The following is a 15273-nucleotide window of genomic DNA, read 5'->3' as shown; positions in this document are numbered from 1 at the left end:
GGAAATAGAATGGAGAAAATACAAGAAATGTTTAACAAGGACCTAGAAGAACTAAAGAGCAAACAATGATGAACAACACAATAAATGAAACTTAAAATTCTCTAGAAGGAATCAATAGCAGAATAACTGAGGCAGAAGAACGGATAAGTGACCTGGAAGATAAAATAGTGGAAATAACTACCACAGAGCAGAATAAAGAAAAAAGAGTGAAAAGAATTGAGGACAGTCTCAGAGACCTCTGGGACAACATTAAACGGACCAACATTCGAATTATAGGGGTCCCAGAAGAAGAAGAGAAAAAGAAAGGGTCGGAGAAAATATTTAAAGAGATTATAGTTGAAAACTTCCCTAACATGGGAAAGGAAATAGTCAATCAAGTCCAGGAAGCACAGAGAATCCCACAGAGGATAAATCCAAGGAGAAATATGCCAAGACACATATTAAACTATCAAAAATTAAATACAAAGAAAAAATGTTACAAGCAACAAGGGAAAAGCAACAAATAACATACAAAGGAATCCCCATAAAGTTATCAGCTGATTTTTCAGTGGAAACTCTGCAGGCCAGAAGGGAGTGACAGGATATACTTAAAGTGATAAAAGGGAAAAACCTACAACCAAGATTACTCTACCCAAAAAGGATCTCATTCAGATTAGACAGAGAAATTAAAACCTTTACACACAAGCAAATTTAAGATAATTCAGCACCACCAAACCAGCTTTACAACAAATGCTAAAGGAACGTCTCTTGGCAGGAAACACAAGAGACGGAAAAGACCTACAAAAACTAACTCAATACAATTAAGAAAATGGTAATAGGAACATAAATATTGATAATTACCTTAAATGTAAATAGATTAAATGGTCCAAGCAAAGGACACAGACTGGCTGAATGGTTACAAAAACAAGACCCATATATATGCTGTCTACAAGAGACCCACTTCAGACCTAGGGACACATAAAGACTGAAAGTGAGGGGATGGAAAAAGATACTCCATGCAAATGGAAATCAAAAGAAAGCTGGAGTAGCAATTTTCATATCAGACAAAAATAGACTTTAAAATACAGACTATTACAAGAGGCAAAGAAGGACACTGCATAATGATGAAGGGATCAATCCAAGAAGAAAATATAACAGTTGTAAATATTTATGCACCCAAAATAGGAGCACCTCAATATATAAGGCAAATGCTAACAGCCATAAAAGGGTAACTTTAATGGGGACTTTAATGCCCCATTTTCACCAATGGACAGATCATCCAAAATGAAAGTAAGGAAACACAAGCTTTAAATGATACATTAAACAAGATGGACTTAATTGATATTTATAGGACATTCCACCCAAAACCAACAGAATACACTTTCTTCTCAAGTGCTCATGGAATAAATATTCCCCAGGATAGATCATATCTTGGGTCACAAATCAAGCCATGGTAAATTTAAGAAAATTGAAATCTAATCAAGTATCTTTTCTGACTGCAATGCTATGAGACTAGATATCAATTATAGAAAAATTGTAAAAGATACAAACACTTGGAGGCTAAACAATATGCTACTAAATAAACAAGAGATCACTGAAGAAATCAAAGAGGAAATCAAAAAATACCTAGAAACAAATGACAATGAAAACACAATGACCCAAAACCTATGGGATGCAGCAAAAGCAGTTCTAAGAGGGAAGTTTATAGCAATACAATCCTACCTCAAGAAACAAATTCTCAAATAAACAACCTAACCTTACACCTAAAGCAATTAGAGAAACAAGAACAAAAGAACCCCCAATGTTAGCAGAAGGAAAGAAATCATAAAGATCGGATCAGGAATAAATGAAAAAGAAATGAAGGAGATGATAGCAAAGATCAATAAAACTAAAGGCTGGTTTTTTGAGAAGATAAAATTGATAAACCATTAGCCAGACTTACCAAGAAAAAAAGGGAGAAGACTCAAATCAACAAAATTAGAAATGAAAAAGAAGTAACAACTGACACTGCAGAAATACAAAGAATCATGATAGATTACTACAAGCAACTATATGCTAATAAAATGGACAACCTGGAAGCAAGGGACAAATTCTTAGGAAAGCACAACCTTCCAAGACTGAACGATGAAGAAATAGAAAATATAAACAGACCAATCACAAGCCCTGACACTGAAACTGTGCTAAAAAATCTTCCAACAAACAAAAGCCCAGAACCAGATGGCTTCACAGGCCAATTCCGTCAAACATTTAGAGAAGAGCTAACACCTGTCCTTCTCAAACTCTTCCAAAATATAGCAGAGGGAGGAACACTCCCAAACTCATTCGACAAGGCCAGTGTCACCCTGATACCAAAACCAGACAAAGATGTCACAAAAAAAGAAAACTACACGCCAATATCACTGATGAACATAGATGCAAAAATTCTCAACAAAATACTAGCAAACAGAATCCAAAAGCACATTAAGAGGATCATACACCATGATCAAGTGGGGTTTATCACAGGAATGCAAGGATTCTTCAGTATACGCAAATCAGTCAATGTGGTACACCATATTAACAAATTGAAGGATAAAACTCATATGATCATCTCAATAGATGCAGGAAAAGCTTTTGACAAAATTCAACACTGATTTATGATAAAAACACTCCAGAAAGTAGGCATAGAGGGAACCTACCTCAACATAATAAAGGACATTATGAAAGACCCACAGCCAACATCGTTCTCAATGGTGAAAAACTGAAACCATTTCCACTAAGATCAGGAACAAGACAAGGTTGCCCACCTTCACCACTCTTATTCCACATAGTTTTAGAAGTTTTAGCCATGGCAATCAGAGAATAAAAAGAAATAAAAGGAATCCAAATTGGAAAAGAAGGAGTAAAACTGTCACAGTTTGCAGATGACATGATACCTACCATACACAGAGAATCCTAAAGATGCTACCAGAAAACTATAGGTAATGAATGATTTGGTAAAGTAGCAGGATACAAAATTAATGCACAGAAGTCTCTTGCATTCTTATACACTAATGATGAGAAATCGAAAGAGAAATTAAGGAAACACTCCCATTTACCATTGCAACAAAAAGAAAATACTTAGGAGTAAACCCACCTAAGGAGACAAAAGACTTTTATGAAGAAAACTATAAGACACTGATGAAAGAAATTAAAGATGATACAAACAGATGGAGAGATATACCATGTTCTTGGATTGGAAGAATCAACATGGTGAAAATGACTATACTACCCAAAGCAATCTACAGATTCAATGCAATGCCTATCAAACTACCAATGGCATTTTTCACAGAACTAGAACAAAAAATTTCACAATTTCTATGGAAACACAAAAGACCTCAAACAGCCAAAGCAATCTTGAGAAAGAAAAATGGAGCTTGAAGAATCAGGCTCCCTACTTCAGACTATACTACAAAGCTACAGTAATCGAGACAGTATGGTACTGGCACAAAAACAGAAATGTAGATCAATGGACCAGGATCGAAAGCCCAGAGAGAAACCTACGCACATATGTTCACCTTATCTTTGATAAAGGAGGCAAGAATATACAACAGAGAAAAGACAGCCTCTTCAAGAAGTGGTGCTGGGAAAACTGGACAGCTACACATAAAAGAATGAAATTAGAACACTTCCTAACAGCATACAGAAAAACTCAAAATGGATTAAAGACCTAAATATAAGGCCAGACACTATAAAACTCTTAGAGGAAAACAGGCAGAACACTATGACATAAATCACAGCAAGATCCTTTTTGACCTACCTCCTAGAGAAATGAAAATAAAAACAAATGGGACCTAATGAAACTTAAAAGCTTTTGCACAGAAAGGGAAACCATAAACAAGATGAAAAGAGAACCCTCAGAATGGAAGAAAAAGTTGCAAGCGAAGCAACTGACAAAGGATTAATCTCCAAAATATACAAGCAGCTCATGCAGCTCAATATCAAAAAACAAACAACCCATTCCAAAAATGGGCATTAGACCTAAATAGACATTTCTCCAATGATGTACAGATTGCCAACAAACACATGAGAGGATGCTCAACATCACTAATGATTAGTAAAATGCAAATCAAAACTACAATAAGGTATCACCTCACACCAGTCAGAATGGCCATCATCAAAAAATCTAGAAACAATAAATGCTGGAGAGGGTGTGGAGAAAAGGGAACCCTCTTGCACTGTTGGTAGGAATGTAAATTGATACAGCCACTAGGGAGAACAGTATGGAGGTTCCTTAAAAAACTAAAAATAGAATTACCATATGACCCAGCAACCCCACTACCGGGCATATACCCAGAGAAAACCATAATTCAAAATGAGACGTACCACAATGTTCATTGCAGTACTATTTACAATAGCCAGGACATGAAAGCAACTTAAGTGTCCATCGACAGACGAATGGATAAAGAAGATGTGGCACATATATACAATGGAATATTACTCAGCCATAAAAAGAAATGAAATTGAGTTATTTGTAGTGAGCTGGATCGACCTAGAGTCTGTCATATACTGTGAAGTAAGTCAGAAAGAGAAAAACAAATACTGTATGCTAACACATACATATGGAATCTAAAATAAAATTTTAAAAAAAGGTCATGAAGAACCTAGCGGCAAGACGGGAATAAAGATGCAGACCTACTAGAGAATGGACTTGAGGACACTGGGAGGAGGAAGGGGAAACTGGGATGAAGTGAGAGAGTGGCATGGACATATATATACTACTAAACGTAAAATAGATAGCTAGTGGCAAGCAGCCGCATAGCACAGGGAGATCATCTTGGTGCTTTGTGACCACCTGGAGGGGTGGGATAGGGAGGGTGGAAGGGAGTCGCAAGAGGGAGGGGATGTGGGGATACATTTATACATATAGCTGATTCACTTTGTTATATAGCAGAAAGTAACAACATTGTAAAGCAATTATACTCCAAGAAAGATGTTTTAAAAAAAGAGATGAACAGTCTAAAAAGTACAGTTCAGTTTATAAGGTTATTATTTTACTGTCTGATAGAATGGTACAGCCTTCCCCCTAAGAGGAAGCTAAGTACTTGGAGAAGTTAGGGAAAACTGAGTTTCCCACTTACATTTTACAAACCTGAGCACAAGAGCCCGAGCACACAAACCTGTCAATATTCTTGAGAATGTTGCATTTGCTGTCCTTGACCGTGAGCTGGAAGGCCAGGGCTGTGTGGTGACTCTCCAAGACAGCAGTGTCATTATAGAGCACGGCGAGTTCACTGCCTGCGTTGCACAGGAAAGAGTTGGTCCTTCCTGGGTGATCCACGTCATGGACTGTGGCAGCAATCAGGGCAGCCACCTCATCTAGCTGATCGAGGCTTCCCTGGGGTCAGGGGGAGGCAAGGTTGAGCATTACCCACTGGATGTAGGAGACCTACACTCTTCCCTGTCTCTCTGGAGGGGATGAGCCAGGGGGTCCTTCTCTGACTTCCCAGAAGTTAAGAGACCACCTAGGGTATATCACATCACCTTGCCGTACTGTGGATTATCTGGAGGGAAATAGAAATCTGAGTAGCAGTTATAATGGATACCTAAAGTCTTTCTCCAGAGTTCATTCACTCTAGTTCTTCTGCAGGAGGATGCCAAACAGGCCTTTTCAAATGTATGCTGTGTGGCATATTGCCATGACTCTCTTCTGTGAGTGGATAGAGAAGAAAGTGGCCTAGGATCACAAGTGTTACTTTATTTGCCTACTTCTGAAAAGATTTTGAGGGTATGGCAGTAAATGGCACAGATACAATAAAACTTTTCACACAAAAATAAAAGGATTACAGCCAAGCAACACAAGAGGATCAAGGGCAAGAAGAATTTTCCCAGGAAAACTGAGGGTAAGGGGGCTCTTACAGTGAAGAACACAATTCAGCTCTGGGCTAGCAGGTGGGAAAGGCTAAAAGGGAGACCCTCTTTCTAACGCTCTCATTATGTAGTTAAAGAACACAAACCAGAGCATCAGGGGATACAAATGTTTTTTCAGCTCACAGCTTTAGGAGGAAGTTGTCAAATGGGCTACTGTTATATAAGAGACACTGTATTTTATGAATTCATTCCTTTAGTTATCACTTATTGGATGCTTACTGGGTGCCAGTTGTCATGCAGAGTGCTGGAGTTAGTGATAAATTATACTGGCATAGCCTGCACTAATGGAGTTGGTAATTTACTGGAGAAGGCACAAATAAGGAAACACACAAACACAATTAACTTACTGTGAGATGGGTTAAGAAGGGAAGTACAGGTGGTTTGAGAGAGTAACCATGAGGCTTGATCTAGTTTAGGGCAGTGCTGTCCGTTCAACTTTTCTTTGGTGATGGAAATGTCTGTATGTGGGCTGTCCAAGATAGTAATCCCTAGTCACTTACAGCTCCTGGACACTTGAAATGTGCATGCTTGAGGAACTGAATGTTTCGTTTTATTTAATTTTAATTAAATGTAAATAGCCACATGTGGCAAATGGCTACTTATGGACAATGCAGGTCCAGAGGGTGGGCAAGAATGGGTTCTCTAAGTAAGTGATTTTTATGCTGGAACCTGAAGGATAAGCAGGAATTAGCCAGGCAAAAAATGGCAAGGGAGAGAAATCCAGGCAGGAAGATCAGCCTATATGATGCTCCTGACGTGAAACAAACGAAGTGGCTTATTCAGGAAACTTAAAGAGCATCATTGTGGCTGAAGGGTAGTGAGTGAGAGGGAAACTGGTCCCCAGGATGAGGCTGGAGGGGTGGGCATAATTTTTGGTTTTCCTGAGTTGCTTTCCTAGGCTGTGGGAGAAAAAATTGCAAACTGCTTCTCAGATGCTAATAGGTAAGGAACAGTGAATCTGAAGCTCAGCCCTGAAAACTTTCCTGAAAGCTGTCCCTACCAGAAGGAAGCCGTTTCCATTTTCAATCCTGACCTCCTGGAGCTGGTGGGCAATCCTGGCTTGCCTCTAGTCCATGTGAACCGGTTTCCTGAGGGGGGACAGCAGTTGCTGCCATTCTTTTCAGCTCTTCTCAGAGACCGATATTGTAATGCCCAGGGCAAGCAAACATGCCTAGCCCCCTTTTGCTGCTGGTTAGGAGAGCCCATGGTAACCCACAGGTACAGTCACAATCCAGAGCTGCCCTGACTTGGCCTCCACACTCACTGATTCTCCCTGTGCAGTGAGGACCCATGAGGGCCAAACTTTGGGCCTCCAGCTAGTGCTCTTGGAGTATGTTCAATCTTGTTTGGAGTACGGGGCCAATTTAATTTTAACTTCTTCAATGACATAGATTCAAGTAAGTGGAATAGACAACAAATAGCATTAGACAAGACATGTCTTTCCTTCCAACTTACACTGATTTAGACCTGGCACTTTTACAAAGATACCAATAAAGGGCCATGCCCTGCAGTTTTGGTGGGCACTGTCTAATAATGCAACGTCTGATAAGAAATGCAGGGAGGCAGAGAAAGAAGACCGGGCTGCTCACTAGCAGATGGGAGACGCAAGGCTCTTCCCATGGCAGGGAGGGACTGTCTGTGGAAGAAAACTTCCCCACCAAACCCACGGCAGGAGAAGTTCCCCAAAGCCTTGGAGGTGCAGACACTTCTGTATAGTTTTTTCCTCCTTTAACCAGCAGGAATAGATTCGGATCACACTGAAGCAGACTGGCCAGAATGGACTCCATTCTAGATTAGCCTTTCAAACAGTTCCTTTTCTAGGACAAATAGTCACTCACTCAGAGAATAACAAAAGAATTCTGGCTATCCTGATCTCTCCACTTGCAGTGGTTCTTGGGAACTGGAAAGAGTGGGAAGGGGATAGGGTGTGCAACAAATTGAAGGGGAATGTCAGCTCTGGGCATGTTATCTATATGGCTGGGTTGAGGATGTGGAGCTATGCCATAGTGACATTAAGAATTTTAGCCTTGGGCCTCCCTGGTGGCGCAAGTGGTTGAGAGTCCGCCTGCCGATGCAGGGGATACGGGTTCGTGCCCCGGTCTGGGAGGATCCCATATGCCGCGGAGCGGCTGGGCCCGTGACCCATGGCCGCTGAGCCTGCGCGTCCGGAGCCTGTGCTCCGCAACGGGAGAGGCCACAACAGTGAGAGGCCCGCATACCGCAAAAAAAAAAAAAAAAAAAAAAAAAAAGAATTTTAGCCTTATAAAGAAATTAGGGTGACAGATGACAGAAACATTTTTCTGACTCTCTTTGTCAGCGGCAGCAGGTCTGGTGAAAGACACCTCAGGAATAAATCCCACTCAGAGTGCCTCAGGGTGGACTAACCAGTGATCTTGGGCTGCTACTAAACCTCTGACCTCAGGAGTCCCTTCCAGCCCAATTCTCCAGGGTTCTTTGCAGCTCTAAATTTTCTGATTCTTTGGCCTCTTAGAAAATGTCTTTTGGATTACAAGCATATTGTATCTAGTCTTAGACTTGTTTGTATTGCTGCTATTTGAGAATTCAATCAGACTCTGAATGTGCTAGCAGAACAAACAATTTAAAGAAAATTTCTTATTTTAGGGGAGGGAGATAATAAAGTGACTAAGCATTCCATAACTTATCAAGCATTTAATCTATATTTTTCTAGAGTGCTTCTGCTTAAGTGGGGTTCATCCTTAACTCAAGGCTGCAGTGCCTATAGGTCACTTTGGTCTCAGCATTAATGCCCAGGCAGGTCCTGTCCTCATTTGGCAGTGTGCAACCTAAGCTGTATAATATCTCATGTAATGTAAAATGGAGGAATGTGAACCTGGAGTAGGAATCTGGAAGTATCTTAGCTCCTCAAAGAAAAGCGCTATAGAAACATAGGCTGTTATCACCTGTGATATCACCTTTTTTAAAAGTAGGAGACAAAAATCTTCAAAACCATCATTCTTGAATGACACTCTGCTTTCTTGCTGATGAAAGTAAATGCCAGGATCAGTCTTTGGCAAAACCGAGAAGGGACCATTCCCCCTCCCCATTTTGGTGCCATTTCTGCTCTGTCTACCTATCCCACTACCACTCATCTCCTAAGTAGCTAGGGTCTTAAGACTAAGTCAGAAAATGATTGAATGTTAAGCATTTGCAGATTGATGTGAACCTGTCTCTATACAGCACTTGTCCCAAGGGTATCTATATTCTAAGCTTCACTTCTAATTGTAGCAAAGGAATTACAAGCTTCACTGTGAAAGTGATGGTAGTTGGGGAAGAGGGGAGATGGGGATCTCTTGCCAGCTATACGTGGGGTATACATAGGACTGCCCTACAAATCAGCACCTGTAAATGACAGTATTGACTTCTAAGACTAAGGAACTTGGAACTCTTGCAGAATTATACAAGTCATTAATATACAGATATACACATTCATACCTACACAAAACACACATATATATGTATGTAAATCAGTAGGATGCTGAATGGCTCACTACTGTCTGGATTGTAATATACCAATGACAAAATTCTGATCCTAAAATTTAACCTCCAGACCTAGTAACCATTTGCTATAATAAGTTCTGTCCTCTAACCCAGTATCACAAAGGGCTCCTAGTGAACATTTGGAGAATGGGTTCATGGATCAGCCAGACATGTAAAAGAGTCTCTACAGTGGCATAAATTATTATTTTAAGCATCTGTGGGAAGGGAGAGCTAGGAGAAAATGCCATGTCTTTACAATACCAAAAGGACCAGTCAGTTTGGTAGCTCAAAAACTCTGTCAAAATTGGTTCCAAAATAGTTGTTTGCCTAACATATTTATTAAGATTGAGTTCTTAGATCTCTAAAATCTATGCAGCTAACTAGATTGTGATATCAAAATTCTACCTTCACTCTTTCTTTTCCAAGGAAGAAGGCAGTGGCGTGCAGGACATCAGCGGCATGAGTGGAGTTGTGGTAAGCATTGGAGGAGTGGTAGTTGGATTCAATCACTTGGAGCCAGGCCCGAAGGGTAGTTTCAGAACAGTGTAAAAATTCACATACTCCAAACCGGGAAAAGACTTTTAAGCCCAGGTAAACCAATGGCCTGGAAAACAGGGGAAAAAAACTCTGATTCATTGTATTCACTGCTCCAGAAGCTGCTTTCTTTGAAGCTACTGGGAAATTGAGTCATTTTTTTCCTGATGCTTCATAGGCACAGGGGTATAAAAATATGTCCTCTCCAAATTAGAAGGTGATAGAGCATCTCCTCCTCACCAGCCACTTCTTTAAAAGTAGGTGCCTCATGGTGGTTAATCCAAATGACTTCTAGACTGTCTTAAGTCATCTGCCCTTCAGTGGCTCTAACAACCAAGAGAGAGGTCCCTGACAGTCCCTCTCTGTCTCTGCTTCCACATAAGCTTTGCACTTCCTGTGTCCCCTGAGGAAGTTACTGAGCTTAAGGACAAAAGGAATGGCTTGTGTGGGTTCAGCAAAGTCATGTCATTTAGAATTACATTACTTACTTATAGTTATCATTCATATTCAACACCCCTGGAAAAGAATGGACTTCTATAATAGAAGAGGACTTTCTGTGTTATCTAACCTTTCCCCTGCCTATAGGATGGATCAAAAGAAAAGTCTACAGTGCTCTCAGACTCATTTTGTAAGGTGGGACTTCAACAAGTTTGGGGCTGAGAATACTTAGAACTCTTGGCTCACTGGCGCAAAGGAATGACCTGGGTAGATCTGAAGAAGACACTCAGCATTTCTTCATCCTGGGTATCACCAGGCTGATCCCACATCTTACCCGCTAATACTCTCTTCTCCATAAAGGAGCTCGCTCAAGGGGCTACAGTCTCTCTGCACATTTGACACTCCTCCAGCATGGCATGAAAAGCAGAACCTGGGAGGTCACTTGTGGCAAGGACTCACATCTCCCTCAAAGTTTCCAGATGTGAAAGTCTTGAGTGTGTCCATCAATCCTCCCCCTGCCTACAGCCAGAGAAGCCACATACCTTTTATGTGTCACAGCTTCCAATTCAAAGATGTTGAACTCCCAGCTTTCCTCATTATCAAGTAATTGAGCGATAGAAGGGGGGACATCGTTGATGGTTACTGGCATCCCAAGGTGACTGTGACTCTGGGGCACATCTGAGCAAACAGATGGGGCAGGAGGGGTGGGCAATTGTGGAATCTTGAGTGCTGCTGAGCATCTGTCATCTTCATGGTTGCTACTAAAAAGAAAGTCTTAAACTTCCAGGGGTAAGATTTTCCCTTCAGGGTTCTCTTACATTATTAAACTTCAGGACTCCCCAACAGAAAAATAATTCAGTTTAACTGTTTAAATATAGAGAGATTTGCCATTCTTATTCTGACAGCGCTCACAGAAGTAATTTATATTAGGAGACCTGGTTTCAAATGTAGACCATAGAGATGCTTAAACTCCAATGAGTCGAATAGGAAGTACCACCAAGGCCCTTCCCAAACAATAATCACAACACTGAGGGAGACAAAAGGCCAGAGACAGGTTATCAGTAACAAGTGGATAGAGGACAACTTACTCTTAGTGAACACATACTCGTTTCCTGACAACCTTCTCAAGCCATCCTGGAATAAAGAAAGATGCTATGAGAAGCATGCTTTATATGCCATTATCGTTACTCTCTCATTTCTTTTATTAGCCAAAGAGATTTGAATCCTGAATAACCCAGTCAATCTGGAACTCCAGCTTGAAGCTCAAAATCAAGTGGGAACAATAGCTACAAAACAGTGGATACTCTCCTTTCCAAGGCTGTTAGCCCCAGGAGATGGAGAATTGAGAATTAAGTGGCTATGACTGCATTCAGGTCTCACACCTGAGCGGTGAGTTAGCTCTGTTCTCATGCCATCTTTCTCTTGTTGCATTTTGAAGCCACATAATGAAATCACAGAAGTGATCTTGCTTCGGGTGCATGTTAATTTGAAAGGACCACAATTACCCTCACAAGGACTGTGTTATTCTTGTGTTCTTAGATTTGCATCCTGGGGAGCCAAAGCCATGGGCCACATCTGGGGGATGATTTAATGTAAAGCCTTTAAAAGGTGGGGCTAATTTTTGACTAACATCTAAATTAACTTTTTTTCCAGCTGTAGTTTCTGTCTTATAACATGAGCTTCACTGTTAGCCTTTAAAGGAAGTTTCTGGATTTGAGGTCTTTGGAAGGGCAGCATAAGGGAGTGAACAGAATTTCGATGTCCTGCCATTTACTAGGCTCTTGAACTTTAGTCCCCAGATGTTCTTGCATCTCATTTTCCTGCCCTCTACCTTCTACCCCCGAGTACCAAATTATTTAGACCTCTGCTTAAAAGCCATTTGTAATTGCTTATTTGTCATCCTCAGAAAGTATGTGCTAAGATTTAAAGTATTCATGAAGGGCTCTCCTGAAGTCACACTCTGGATCTTTAGGCCAAGAGCTTAATTTTCAAAACTGGATAAATAGATAAGTAACAATGGCCGTAACTGTCCTGCCTCTAAGGCAGGTATCACAAGGAACTCCTCTGATCTTAATCTTTCTTTCTTCTCTTCCCTAATGCTACATTAAAAAGGTGGAAGCTTGTACTGGTTCCTCACAGCATTACCTGGAGAGGAAGCCCAACACGGTATGGCAGCAGGGGAAAGGAGGGCAGATAACTTGTTCTAGGAGCCAGAAAGGTTCTGCAACTCTGCAGTGGCCAGCCTCCTGACAGACCCTTGGCAGTGTTCTGTTTTTTTTTAATTGCAGTATTGTTGATTTACAATGTTGTGTTAGTTACAGGTACATAGCAAAGTGATTTGGAGATATATATATATATATATATGTATATTCCTTTTCAGATTCTTTTCCATTATAGGTTATTACAAGATATTGAATATAGTTCCCTGTGCTATATAGTAGGTTCTTGTTGTTTATCTATTTTATATATAGTAGTGTATATCTGTTAATCCCAAACTCCTAATTTATCCACCCTCCCCCCAACATTTCCCCTTTGGTAACCATAAGTTTGTTTTCTATGTCTGTGAGTCTATTTTTGTTTTGTAAATAAGTTCATTTGTATCACTTTTTAAGATTCCACATATAAGTGATATCATATTTGTCTTTCTCTGTCTGACTTACTTCACTTAGTATGATTATCTCTAAGCCCATTCATGTTGCTGCAGATGGCAAACACACACACACCTTGCCAGTGTTCTTTAGAACTAAAGTCTACACTGCATTGGGATGGGGCAACCAAGGCCAGCCGAGGGGCTCAAAAGGATCAGGAGGTCACTCAAATTACAGGCTCACCAGAAACCTTTAGTAGGAACAAGGAGGATGGACCAGAAAGCCAGTCAACACTCAGCATTTGGTGGCAGGGCTAGACAGAAAACTTCAAAGTAAAACTCTTCGATGACCCTTGGACTTTGTTTTTCTCCCAAAGAATTCTTCCAGTTTCAGTCTCCAATAGGGAGCACAAATGAATAATTTCAATTTTCTCATTTTTCTTCACTTGCTGATAGATTATGATTACAGCCAAATAGATCACAGCAAAAACACTAGAACAGGATGACTCCCTAGAAATAAGCTACTTTTAGTGGTTACAAATGGTGGTATTGGAGTGCCAGCAGGGGGCGGCTCCTCCTCCCCTCCCCATACTGAGCCACAGCAGCTCCCCTCTGCTTTTATTGATTCTAAAGGGAACTCTGTGTAGAGGTTTTATTTAAAGAAAGAATTCTACAGCTAAGGTTTTGGAAACTAGTGCTGTCATCTAAGCTCCAATGCTTTCATTATGTAAAGAGCCTGAGGTCCAAGGAATAGCCATAACCCTCGATGGAATACTCTACCAGGTCGAGGGGAAGAAGTACAGAAGGGCTCCATTGTGATATTTAGCCTTCAATCAACTGTCTATTTACTCCTTACTGTAGTACAAATTCAGAGGACAGATTAGTCATTTGTGCTCCTGCAGCTGCTTCTGGTGATGCTGATGTTAGCCCACACAGCAGGTATTTCTATACCTATAGGTAACAGTTTATATGTTACATGGTATATGTTCTCTGGAGTGCACTTAACATTGTCCTGCATTTCTGGTTTTTCCTCATCACTCACAGTCATCAGGCCTCCCACGAGATCACTGGTGTGGGGATCTTCATCTTTGGTACCCAGCTGAGGGGAGTACAGTTCTGTGGTCCGTAAAATTTCTAAAACTCTGTCCAAGGCTTCTGCTACTGTGACAGGACTGTTTTCTTGGGCTGCATTGATTATATTTATAACCTGAGGAAGTAAAGAGAAAGAATCAATTTGAGGACATTAGGATTCTTCTCAAAACTCACTCATGTGCCTAGAATCCAAAAGAAATCGGAAGATAACACATCTTATTGTTCAAAATGACCAGTGCTTTCATGGCACCACTCTCTTTATACTGAAGCATGCTTCTCATCCCACCCTATCCCGGTGTTTCTCTTACTTGAGTGACCACATTTTCTCAGGCTCCTTTGCTGATCCTTCTCCTTTATCTCTCTTCTACAGGTTGCAGTTCCTCAGAGACTAGTGCTGGGCCTTCCTCTCACTCCACAGTCCTTTCAGAGATGAGCTTTTTCATTTCTATGACTTTGGACACATACGATCCACATGCCCAGGACTCTCAAATTTATATCCCAGCCCTGAACTCCTTTTTGACTTTCAGATTTATATTCAGTTGCCTGCCTGACATATCTATTGGAATATCTTACTTACATATCCAAAACTAAACTCACAGCCTTGCTCTCCTCTTCCCAAAGCAAGCAAGTAAACCTAACAGAAAATGAAAGACAAGAGCTGTACTCGTCTGGTTTCTACATTGCCGTGAAAAAACCACTTCTATTAATCTTGTGCTCAAACCAAAACCCTGGGAGGCCCTGGTTGACATACACTTTCCCTCAATTCTCTCCCTACCTGACAGTATAATTCATCATCAAGACGAATTGAATTTACCCCCAAATATTTCCTGATCTACTCATTTCTCTCCACCTCCACTGCTGTAATTCTAGGACAGCTAACACAATTTCTTGCTTAGAATTCTGGAAAAGGTCCCTAACTGTCCTCTTTCACCCTTGCCATCTCCAGTCCATTCTCTGCATGGCAGCTTGGTGTTATTTTCAATAAACGTATCTGGTCATGTCACTCCCCTACTTTAAACTCTTCAGTGGTTTCCATTGCACGTGAACTAAAATATAAACTTATTACAGCTCTATTGGCCAGAATGAACTGAGCCCCACACAACTCCATGTCACCATTTCTCCCCTCTGCTCTCCGAGCTCCAGTCACACCTGACTTTCTTTCAGGTCCTCAGTTGCTCCATTCCCTCCTTTTCCCACCTCAGTGCTCATGCCTTACTGTGCCTGCTGCCTAGAATCCTCTTCTCCTAACATCTTTGTAT

The 15273-nt window shown here is 40.8% G+C and overlaps 1 protein-coding gene across 9 annotated transcripts in view; it reads right to left on the bottom strand.

Moving 5' to 3' along the window:
• PDE8B (phosphodiesterase 8B) overlaps positions 1 to 15273 on the bottom strand; it is a 258917-nt gene that overhangs the window by 9745 nt on the left and 233899 nt on the right. For 8 of the 9 annotated variants that reach the window (XM_060093065.1, XM_060093067.1, XM_060093071.1 and 5 more), the window contains 5 exons: positions 13965 to 14129; positions 11424 to 11469; positions 10878 to 11013; positions 9769 to 9967; positions 5115 to 5332 (listed from right to left, as the gene is read on the bottom strand). In XM_060093065.1, the coding sequence (XP_059949048.1) occupies positions 5115 to 5332; positions 9769 to 9967; positions 10878 to 11013; positions 11424 to 11469; positions 13965 to 14129 (764 nt within the window). The remainder of the gene's footprint in view (positions 1 to 5114; positions 5333 to 9768; positions 9968 to 10877; positions 11014 to 11423; positions 11470 to 13964; positions 14130 to 15273) is intronic. The other variant, XM_060093072.1, reaches the window with a different exon arrangement.

The sequence above is a fragment of the Mesoplodon densirostris genome, chromosome 3, assembly GCF_025265405.1.
Source record: "Mesoplodon densirostris isolate mMesDen1 chromosome 3, mMesDen1 primary haplotype, whole genome shotgun sequence".
Lineage (NCBI taxonomy): Eukaryota > Metazoa > Chordata > Mammalia > Artiodactyla > Ziphiidae > Mesoplodon > Mesoplodon densirostris.
Note: the sequence above shows the minus strand (reverse complement) of the source record. Positions and strands in the feature narration are given on the sequence as shown.